Source organism: Calliphora vicina, chromosome 2, assembly GCF_958450345.1.
Source record: "Calliphora vicina chromosome 2, idCalVici1.1, whole genome shotgun sequence".
Classification (NCBI taxonomy): Eukaryota; Metazoa; Arthropoda; class Insecta; order Diptera; family Calliphoridae; genus Calliphora; species Calliphora vicina.
The window spans coordinates 92,390,536-92,402,887 of NC_088781.1; the positions used below are offsets into that span (position 1 = coordinate 92,390,536).

A 12,352-nucleotide genomic window follows, 5' to 3' on the forward strand; every position below is an offset into this window, starting at 1 on the left:
ATTTTAAACTACTAAACTGCTCTAATTTGCAATCAAAAGTATCTGGTTTATTTAAAAGAAATAAACCACCGTTTTTAAAAGGTAAAAACCTAACAATATTTATGTAAATTTGTTATTACTTTTTATAGAATTTCGATGAATGCGGATTGGATTCGAGTGAGACTAGGTATAAAACTACAATGAGTCCATTTTCCTAAAGTTTGGAAATTCATTTATAAGGGGAAACATGCAATTTCTTAAAATGTTTCCAAAATACTTTCTATTAAATACTAAATTTTATATTTATTTTTTTAACAGACTCTTCCTTATAATCATGCAATATTTCCTATAGAAAATTTTGCTAATAAACTGTATTTTCTATGGAAACTTGTGTATAATTGTATTTTTTAATAAAAATAATTTTTGTTTTCTTAGGTCGGATTTTTGACTTGATGATTAAATAAACCTTAATCAATGAATGTTGTTTTTGGGTCGTCGATTATAACATTGATTAATTGACATACATATAATCTTCAAGTAAAAAACCCGCCCTTAGGGTGAAAAAAGTACTATTTGTATATTATCTGATACCGAACTAAAATTTCATTTTCCATCCCTGATTTTAACAGTCACATGCATTTCGTGTCCTGCTAAATATGATGTTTCAAACTTTGACACATATGCGCTGCATTTCTTAGTGTTCATTCAATCTGTGCAGTTGATACGTAATTGCTGCTCTCGCATTTAATATAAAATAATAAATATATTTCTTCATACTTGGCTGGATACTTAATGTAAAAAAGTATCTATAGAAAATGGCAAATTGATTAAAATTCATAAAGATACGAAATTGGAATAAATTAAACTGAAAACCCAAACAAGAAAACTTCAATATGAATCGCTATTTGCTGCATATTCTTATTGTAACTGTATTGTGTTACAAAGGTAAGATAAATAAAAAATGTTGGAAAACCAAACCATAGAACCTAACATCATTTTAGTAATTAATTTATAGTATTAATAATTATTTTCGTTAAACAAGTTAATAATTTTTAGCATTTTCTTTTATTTTCAATGAAAATTTTGTATATATTGTTATATAAGAAAACGTCGTCTGCGCATGTTTATATTTCATTATTATTATTAATAAAAAAAAACATTTTAGTTTGACATCAGATTCAAGAAAACAAGAATAATGGAAAACATTCGTTAAAAACACAATCAGAATTCATCTTTGTAAAGTGAAGCAAAAAATACAAATACAAAATAATAAATAGGTCAATGTTAACAAGATGTGATGGATGTTCTAAATATGTCACCACATAATCTGGTATATAGTGATGTGGTGCAATGTAGTGCTTTTAATTAATCCTGCTTACGCTGGAGATACAGTACATTCATATGTATGTATTTATCTACATATAGACGTAAATACTATGTGGAACAAGATTTTGTCATTGGTGACCAAATGTTACAAAATATTGTATGTAGTACCTACATATGAACATATACTGTCGTCGGTCACAAGATATTGGACAAAATCCCAAATTTTTGTTGAAATGAAGTCTCATGATATAAGCAGAATTGAGTCGTAAGAAAGTACGGCTCACAGTGGCTCATTATCGTTTTTCATCTCCCAAAACTCTGTAACTTTTCAACCGATAGAGATAGACAGATATCTTCCTGAATTTTTCTCCAGTTTTAATTTCATTAAAATCGGTTCAGCAGTTATTGAGAAATTTAATGCTAGAGTTGAACTTTTAATTTTTTTTATAGCATTTAGAATGAAAATGCGAATTTTTTTTATTTTTTGCATCAGCTTTACTTATAAAAAAGTTGTAAGCAGATAAAAACAAATAAGGAAGTATGTTCGGTCAAGCTCGACCGTATAATACCCTACACTATAATTTTTTTGTGAATGATTTTCGGAAGCGGGCCTTATATGGGAGCGCTATGACTTATTATGGACCGATCGCCATGAAATTAGGTCGTGTGATTTACGTCTATATGGAAGTTTTTTTTTAATTTTTTGTTTATACCAATATTTTTAAGAGATTTATGCTCGTTAAAGTGATTTTCGGAAGCGGGTCTTATATGGGAGCTATGACTTATTATGGACCGATCGCTATGAAACTAGGTGATCTATGTCCATATGAAGTTTAGTTCTGTTGAATTTTATGTTTATACCTGTTGTTTTAAGAGATTTATTTATGGTAGCTATGACTAATTATGGACCGATCGTCATAAAATTAGGTGACATTAATTCAGTTTATATAAAACTTATTAGGAGCAAAATTTGTATAGTTACATATATAAATTAACCATTTACCACCGATAAAGTATAATTTCGGGAGATCATTTGTATGGGTGGTAGGTAAAATAATGGACCGATTTCAGTCAGTTTCAATAGGCTTCGTCCTCGGGCCGAAAAAAATGTATGTTCCAAATTTGATCGTAATATCTTCAAAATTGCGACTTGTACTTTGCGCCAGTCATATGAACAGGTAAAATAAAAATAGAAGAAACAAGTAAGAAAGTATGGTCGGTCAAGCCCGACCATATAATACCCTACACTAAGTAAAAGAGCAAAACAAATTTTTCTTTTAAAATTTCAATAATTTATATTTTTGAGTGATTTTCGGAAGTGGGGTTATATGGGGGCTATGACCAATTATGGACCGATCACCATGAAATTAGGTCGTGTGATTTATGTCTATATTAAAGTTAACTATGTTGAATTTTATGTGTTTACCAACATTTTTAAGCGATTTATGCACGTTAAAGTGATTTTCGGAAGCGGGTCTATATGGGAGCTATGACTAATTATGGACCGATCGTAACAAAATTTGGTGACATGAATTTTGTGTATATAAAACTTATTTGGAGCGAAATTTGTGGAGATACATATATAAATTAAACATTTATGACCGATAAAGTCCAATTTCGGGAGGACATTTGTATGGGGGCTAGGTGAAATAGTGGACCGATTTCAGCCAGTTTCAATAGGCTTGGTCCTTGAGCCGAAAAAATAATATGTACCAAATTTGATCGAAATATCTTCAAAATTGACCTGTACTCTGCGCACAAGGTTTACATGGACAGCCAGCCAGCCAGCCAACCAGACGGACGGACGGACGGACATCGCTTAATCGACTCAGAAAGTGATTCTAAGTCGATCGGTATACTTTAAGGTGGGTGTTAGACTAATATTTTTGGGCGTTACAAACATCTGCACAAACGCATAATACCCTCCCCACTATGGTGGTGTAGGGTATAAAAAGTGTTCAACAAACTGGTCAACAGTGGGCTTAAAGAGGACGCTTTGGCCTTTCTCCTGGTAGTAAAATTTGTTTAACTCCTTTTGACCCTAAGCACTTTATTCCACTGAAATTCAAATTTGACTAAATTATAGTACCTGAGAAAAAATTTAATAACATAGCAGGAATAAACGGCACAGTGACAAATCATACCAGTTCTTAAAGACTATTATCCTACCAACATAACAAAAAAATCATCCAATTATAGATAATAGTTTGCGAGTAATGATAATTTACTTCTGATCAAATTTACAAAAATTAAATTTTTTATAAAATGACATAAAATATTTGACTTTAACAGCATGTCACGCACACAATTGACAATATTTTTATAATTTTTTGGCTACCTTAGTTTCAATGTGTTTACTATTTGACAAGTAAAAATTTGGGCTAAATACAGATTAGAAAGATATTAATATATACTATTTAAATCAGGTTTTATTTCTAAAATCGCATGATTTGTTGAAAATTTATTTAATAAATAGTAAAATGTCATAAAACATTCAAAGTCGTTTTTCTCGAAACTTTTCTTTTTTGAATTATGACGCTGTTGCAGCAAATGAGCGATATGTAAAAAAAAAAGAGAAAGTTCTTCTTGGAATTTATGAAAAAACAAGATTTCTCAATGTAAAACTAATATTGAAATAATATATTTAGAGAATAGTATGAAAATTACTCATTTATATTTAAAAACTGTAATTTTTCTAAATAATTCAGTAGTTGGGAATCTGTAAAATATTAATTCTTAATATTCCAGGGGTCGAATTCTAATTAAACAATACCAGCAGTCCTTCGATTTTATATATTAAAAATTTTTATTTTATTCAAAATAATTAGTTTTCTCTAAATAAGGATAATTACAGCAAAAAGGATATAACCAGAGGAACTGAGTGACGCAGAGTATCCGTACAACGTGTTTTATGCTTCAAGTGTCGACCAGAACAACGCATTCTTCCTCTCGACAGTAGATTTTGTGTAAAATTTGTATGAGGTTGTTAGTGTATTTAGTACCACTACGCCTGGGATAAATGGCTATTAACACCAGTGTATTCCCTGTGCTCTACTACGCGTATGCTTGGGCACCATGGCTGTATAAACCAGTAGTGGCCCTCTGCACTACAACATTGAGTTGGGGATTTCTGTCAGTGTGAACGGCTGCTAACAAAGCTGTTTCATACTTGTACTAGCTGTCCGAACACCTTGACAGATCAAGCCCAACTGAATCTGTAGTAGAACTATTTCACTATCATAGCACAATTAGCATAATGACCGAGGAGACAATGATAATAAATTTGTAAGAGTAAATTACTTGTTTACATGTATCGGTGTTTCAATCTCTTATACTGTTTGATCTCTCTCTCTTGTATATAACATAAATAAACATATGCATTCATTTTCCATAACAATTCATATAAATTAAGTGCAATTGTAATAATAATAATAAAGATAATAGCAACAAAATAATAATATTCATTCTAATAATAATAAAATAATACTCATATAAATAATTATTATACATAATAGTTAAATATAACAAATTTAATACCAAAATGTATAATATGATGAGAATTATATTATGTAACGAAGAACTTCGTTACATCTCCCTCCTGCTTATTTTTTCTTCTTTAAACTTAAGGCTCCATGGCTACACCAGTTCTAGGCTTTGGAAAAACAAACTTTTCGTTGTCGTAGATAATCCATACATCTAATGATCTTCGAATTTGTACTGTGACAACACAATGTTGTGTATTTATTTGAAAACGAGCTTTCTTTGTTGGCTGTATCGTTCTTATTGAAGATAGAACCCATGGTAGTCGTTTTCAGCATTGCAATTGAAATTGTATGGTAGCGATGTTTCAACGATGTTATCGTCATCTTCTTGATCAATGCCCAGTTCTCGAACCAGCTTGTGCAGAACATCAGATTTTTTACTTTTTGGTTTAATTAAATCTTGAATATTGAGTTTCGGAAAATTTGATTCTACCGCCGTAATCTTGACTTGAGAGGGGTGTCTCAATTTCAATTAACTTTTTACGTTTTTTGTTTTCTCGCTCGATTGGCCTTTTGAATCGTAAGCAACTTTGTTGAAACTTTTTGTCAGTCATCTGTTGTTCTGCAGAGTAGAAAATACGAAAAACAATTATTTAGTGTTCAGAAAACTTACGTATGGTACGCTTTTAAATCTTTCAAATGAGCTGTCCCTTTGGCCTTTTTAGTTTCCGGATCACTTAATCGGACTATCACGGGTGAAATAAATTCGGAGACTATGTATGGACCCTCGTAACGTGGAGCCAGTTTAGCAGCAAAATGGTCAATAGCTTTTGACAAAACGTGTGTTCTTAAGAGCACCAGATCGCCTTGTTTTGGAGCCCATTCACGCCTCCTTAAATTATAATATTTAGCCTGTGTACTTGATGCTGTCTAAAGTTCCTCTAAGTGTTTCGATTTGTCGTCGGGGTTGGGGAATGAATTATTTTCATCACCCGCTTTCTCGCTGAATAAAGTTCTAGGAAGTCGTAACTCCCTTCCCTGAGTTAAATAAGCTGGACTGTAATTTGTTGAACTCTGTTTACAGGAATTGACTGCAAGTGTTAGCTCGGGTAAGTGTTCATCCCACTTTCGATGATTAGATTCGGTGTATTGTGCGATCATAGTATTTATAGTTCTGTTTATCCTCTCGGATAAACACGATGCAGTGGACCCACAAAGTCTGAACATATTGTATGCCAAGGTTGAGAGACTTGTGATGTATGCATCTTCCCAGCCGGTATTTGTTAAAGGGGTTTAAAATGTTGGCAAATTTCGCATTTTCTGACATATCTCGTTATATCTCTGAAAATACCAGGCCAGTAATACAGCTTTGTTATCCTCGCTATTGTCTTGTTGATGCCCAAATGTCCTGCTGTTACATCATCATGGCATTCTTTCAGAATACGTTCCCGGTTCCCTTTTGGTACCACTAGCTTCCATGGCACTGGATCTTCTTCATTATATGCCGATGAATCATATATATGCCTTCTTAAGTTCCCATTTTCATCTATTTTATAGTCTGCTAACTTTTCGCTGTCATTCTTAGTGATATTCATTTTATTAATATACCAGTGATCTTCACTATTGACAGATGTCGTAACGGTTTGCAATATCGCTGTGGGGTCTGGTTTAGGAGCTCGAGATAAAGAATCTGCTATTACATTTAGCTTGCCTTTTCGATACCGGATTTCATAGTCAAACTGCATCATCTCTAATGCCCAACGCGCAATCCTGCCCGATGGAGACTGAATGGAGTTCAACGACTTTAAAGATTGATGGTCCGTGATAATGACAAAGTGATACCCCTCGAGATAATGTCTCATCTTTCGGATTCCCCATATAATCGCTAAGCATTCTTTTTCCGTGACAGTGTAGTTACGTTCTGGCGCCGAAAGTGTCCGACTGGCATATGAAATCACCTTTTCTCCTCGCATCCGTTTGTAGAATGAACATTTTGTTAAAATCCGGACATGTTAATGCTGGAGCCTCGATTAATTTTTGTTTAACCTCTTCAAATGCCGATTGTTCTTTAACCCCCCACTCCCATTTCTGGTGTTTCTTTAATAAATTATTTAGAGGGCTAGTAAGAGTTGAAAAATCGGGTATAAAGCTTCTATACCAAGCCGCCGTGTTAAGGAATGAGCATAGTTCTTTCAGTGTGGATGGTGCTGGTAGAGCTACTACAGCGCTTACTTTTTCAGGATCGGTATGAATACCATTTTCACTGATTTCATGTCCCAAATACCTTATCTGCTTCTTTACAAATGCGCACTTGTCCTTATTGACGCGTAGGTTTTCTGCTATCAAGCGATCAAAAACAATTTTTAAATTTTGAAGGTGTTCTTCCAAGGTATTCCCAAGAACCACTATGTCATCCAGGTATGCGAACGCGAAAGAATCTAATTCGGGTCCAATTACAGCATCGAGTGCTCTTTGGAAAGTCGGAGCAGAATGGAGTCCAAATGGCATGACACGCCACTGAAATAACCCTCTCCCTGGAACAGTGAAAGGAACATGATGAAGATCGATGGTGCTGAAGAATTTGCTGTTTCTAAGTTTCTCAAGAATCGGATTAATTTGTGGGATAGGATATGCATCCCGTATGGAATTTTCATTTATTGTCTATAGTCAATGCAGAGACGCCATTCGTTATTTTTTTTACGTGCCAGGACTATAGGGGAACTATATGGGCTTTTAGATGGTTCGATTCGCCCTGCAGATAACAGCTCATCGATTTGGTCATCAATAACCTTTTGCATTGCCGGATTCCTGGGACAACATCGTTGTCGGAGAGGTCGGGAATGCTTCATAACAATCGCGTGTTCAGTTATATTAGAATGTTCAGTAATTGCATCGAAACGTGGAAGCTCCTTTTCCAGAAATTCATTAACCTTTTCTTTCACTAGAACATCTTCTTGAGAGTAGTTACTTGCAAAGTAGTTATTTGTGAAACCTCCTCCAAACGTACATCACCCGTTCTATTTATTTCTCGACGAGGAATTATACGAAGCTCGCATTCTGTTTCAGTTATGAAATTCATACCGATAATTATTGGGTCAATGCTTGTTTTGAGTACCAAAAAATTGTGTCGATATACTATACTATTAAAAATTAACCAGATACATGTCGAACCTAAGACTGTCACGGTAGTTTGGTCTGCTAGTTGTATGGTATCAAAATCAGCAGCAACGATTGGAACACGTAGTTCGTCTTACACTGATAAGTTTATGCAGGAATGGGTAGTACCTGGATCTATAATTGCCTGAATATTTTTTTGTTTTATCGTGAGCCATGTACGTAAGCGTAAGTCGTAATCAGGCATGATAGGAAAGGTTTTTGATTTTAGAGATCTTCCTCTCCTTCTCCTGTCGAGTGATCTCTTCTGGCGTTTCCCGCGCTAGATCTACAACAATCAACGGTTTTAATACCTCTCTTTCCGCAATCCCAGCAAAAAAGAATTTGTGGTCTGGAACAAGTTGCTCGATGGTGACCCGTTTGTCCACAGCGATAACATACTTAATTTCTATAATTGTTAGCAACCGCAGTTTGTACATTGCAAGCAACATTCGTTTGAGAAACCTCTTCTGAGCGGATACTTTCATAGTATTTTGCCATTATAATTAACTCTTGATGTTTTGAAAATTCACGCCTTTTAATATAAACCTTATATTCAGAACGAGAATTTCGGAATATTCTTTCTAACTGATTCTGATAGGACAAGTTCGACCAACGCATTAAAGACTGTAAAGTTGTCACGTAATCAACAAAGTTTTCTCCCACACGTTGTACCCGATTCCGGATTTCATCGTCAGGGGTTTCGAAAAAACGTACCGGCAAAAAAAAAAGCTTAAAATCGTCAACGAAATTTGAATATGACTTCCAGTTATTTTTATTGCTCCTGTACCAGGAAAGCGCGTCTCCTTTAAAGAGGCATATAATTTAGTAAAGCATTTTGAGGTATGGCATAACATGCGGTTAGCTCTTCGATCCTCTCCAAGAAACACAAAGGATCCTTACCGCCATCATATTTCACCTATCTTATCACAAACCTCCGAATCATTTAGAGCGTCATGTTCAATATTACCAGTTATTTTGAGAGGAGAAGAACCTCGTGAAACACGTGTAAGAGGTATTTTCAATTCTTTTACTGACGATGTATCATATTTAACCCTCAAACTATCTTGATAAGATCACCCTTATCAAGATAGTTCCTCAACCGTCATCTCATCTCATCCACAGTACCTTCGTTACCTAGGCCAAACTGCTCTAAACATTCCATTAAGACATCTTTCTTAATTGAGTTTCTGAAAGCACGACTCATGATTTTAGTTATAATAACTTTTAATTTATTTTTACAAAACACAGGTAATGTCCTTTTTTATGTTTTTAAGTTAAATTTTTTTTTAATATATATTTTTATCTATGTCCCTGCTCGGGCGCCATTTATAACAGTTTTACCAGAGTGAGACTCAGCGTATCCAGGGGTCGAATTCTAATTAAACAATACCAGCAGTCCTTCTATTTTATATATTAACAATTTTTATTTTATTCAAAATAATTAGTTTTCTCTAAATAAGGATAATTACAGCAAAAAGGATATAACCAGAGAAACCGAGAATTGAGTGACGCAGAGTATCCGTACAACGTGTTTTATGCTTCAAGTGTCGACCAGAACAACCCATTCTTCCTCTCGACAGTAGATTTTGTGTAAAATTTGTATGAGGTTGTTAGTGTATTTAGTACCACTACGCCTGGGATAATTTTTTTTCCAGTTTCTTTTTTCTTTATTGAATCTTTCTTACAAATAAGTATTCAAATCTTAACCTAAACTAAAACTAAAGTTATTGCCGCTGCAATATCCAACATGAGTGCTCGTTAAATGAGGCCAGATCCAGTGTTTCCAATCGCCTCAGTCGTCTATGACCCTCAAATGACAGCAACTCCCTGGCGAGGGGGTTTGGATGATCCATTAGTTTTGAAATGTATTTTAGACTGGAGAGTTTGATCTCCTCGCGTATTATGGGGACATTGAGATCCCTATGGATATTACTATTGCGAATGTACCATGGGGCACCTGTTATTGTCGTTAACAGTGCTGACTGCTTTCTTTGCAATTTTTCAACGTTAGATGAGGAGGCAGTTCCCCATAGCTGAATGCCGTATAGCCATATCGGTTTTATAATTGTTTTGTACAAAAGTACTTTGTATTCCAAGTCTAGAGCAGACCGTGGGCCAATTAACCAGTACAGTTGGACTGACTTTAATTTTATTTGCGTAACCTTGGCTTCAATATGGTGGGACCATGTTAAACGGCGATGAAGATGGATACCGAGATATCGCACATGGCTCTGTTCTGGGATTTTGATATTATTTATCTGTATGGAAGGGCAACTTTCTCGTCTTAAAGTAAATGTAACGTGAATACATTTTGTTGCATTCACCTTAATTTTCCATTTGTCCAGCCATTTTTCCAAATCGCCGATGTGAGACTGGTGTTGTTCAGAAGCTATTACGGGGTTTTCATGTGTACTTAAAAAAGCGGTATCATCCGCAAATGTAGATGTGTGAGTCAGTGCGCTCGTGGGCATATCTGCAGTATATAAAATATATAGGAACGGCCCTAGAATACTTCCCTGTGGTACACCAGCGAATATTTTTCGACGTGTTGAGATCACATCCTTTGATCTGATTTGGAAAGATCTTTCTTGTATGTAATTTTTAAGCAGTATTACAGTAATCTAGTAATTTTGTGTATTAGTCCATCGTGCCAGACTTTATCGAAGGCTTGAGATATGTCAATAAATAATTCCGAATAAGTGTAGTTATCCGATGTACCTGTTCGATAGTACTATGTTTCCTTCTGAAACCAAATTGATGGTCAGGAATAATGCAATTTTCGTCAAGGTGCACTATAAGTCTCTCAAGTAACAACTTTTTAAAAAGTTTTGAGAATATTGACAATAGGCTAATGGGACAGTATGATGTCACTTGAGTGACATCTTTTCCCGGTTTCGGTATCATAACTATATCAGATATTTTCCATGAGAATGGGAAATATCCAATACGTAGTATTGAGTTAAATATGAACAAAATAATTCTCAGTGCTGAGTTGGGCAGATTACTTATCATCGTGGTAGTAATTTTATCTATACCAGGTGATTTTCCAGCCTTAAGACCTTTGACCGTCGTCCTCACGGCTGAGAACCGGAATTTTAGTGGGGCTGGCACCACATTATTTATGACATTATCTCTAATATATGAATTTGTATCATTTGGGGTAAATACATTCTCCAAGTGATTGGCAAATGCTTCGATTTTTTCTGAAGTATTTTTTGCCCATTCTCCATTCTGAAGGCGTATGGGCGACTCATATACAATAGGGCATTGCATATTTTTCACAGCTTTGCAGAGACTATATTCTGTGTTCTTAGTAGGGTCTAAGTTTCTAAGATAATTTTTTTTTTTGTTATATATATCATTATTTGCAATCTATTTTTACAATAATAAGCAAATTTTATAAGTTTTAAAAATAACATGTCATACTGATTCCCAATGGAATCAATAATTTCAATTATATATGCATGTATTTGCATATATAGAGCTAATTTATATATAACGTGTAACATAATTATTACATTATTATTTAAAAAAAAAATATATGTTATTTTAACAATTACATAATTTCATGGTTATTATTTTTATTAAATAAAAGGGAGATCTAAAACATGTTTTCGTTTAAGTCTTCTGACTTCATCAGTCTCGTCTAATAATGTGATTGCCAATATATTTGTGTGGTTACTAAGTCTTTCTAAATAATTGCAGCTAAATTTTCTTATTTCAGATTTTACAAATGGAATTTTTAGGTCATTATGTAATGCTTTATTTGTTATATAAAAAGGAGCGTTTGTTATTGCCCGTAAAGCTTTTGACTGAAATCTTTGCAATATTTCTATGTTCGAATTGCTGGCAGTTCCCCATAATTCTATGCCATAAGTCCAAATAGGTTTTAATACAGTTTTTAGTAGTAAAACTTTATTATCGAGAGTGAGTTTGGATTTACGTCCAAGTAGTAGTAGTACATTTGTTTAAATTTTTTGTCTAATTGCTTCCTTTAGCGATTATATGAGCTTTCCATGTAAGTCGTCGATCCAGATGCAGACCCAAATATTTTACGATGTCACTATTAGGAATTGTAGTGCCATTGAGAAATACTGGTGGAGTCTTCTTTGGCACTGATTAAGTTTAGCCTTTACGTTCGGAGATAGCGATTGTTGCCATTGACGTCTGAGTGTTCTCTTTTCTTTGATAAGAGACTCAATGTTTTTAGGACATTTGGAATGTCTGTAATTCCCCAGGGTGACTGGGGGCGTGGACACTTTAACGGCGTTTGTTAAAATGTCTGTAAATATATCGACAACGGATTGTATCTCATACTCATTTTTCAATGAGATGTTTTGTGGCAAGTGTGAGCTAACATACATTTTATACTTTAACCAGTTCGTTTTCTTGTTAGGGAAACAAGAGTA

The 12,352-nt window shown here is 34.3% G+C and overlaps 1 protein-coding gene across 3 annotated transcripts in view; it reads left to right on the forward strand.

Moving 5' to 3' along the window:
• The first annotated feature begins 862 nt into the window (after positions 1 to 862).
• The window catches only part of Hasp (Hig-anchoring scaffold protein), a 278,761-nt gene continuing 267,271 nt past the window's right edge, over positions 863 to 12,352 (forward strand). For all 3 annotated transcript variants that reach the window (XM_065500848.1, XM_065500847.1, XM_065500846.1), the window contains exon 1: positions 863 to 924. In XM_065500848.1, the coding sequence (XP_065356920.1) occupies positions 873 to 924 (52 nt within the window). In that variant the 5' untranslated portion in view covers positions 863 to 872. The remainder of the gene's footprint in view (positions 925 to 12,352) is intronic.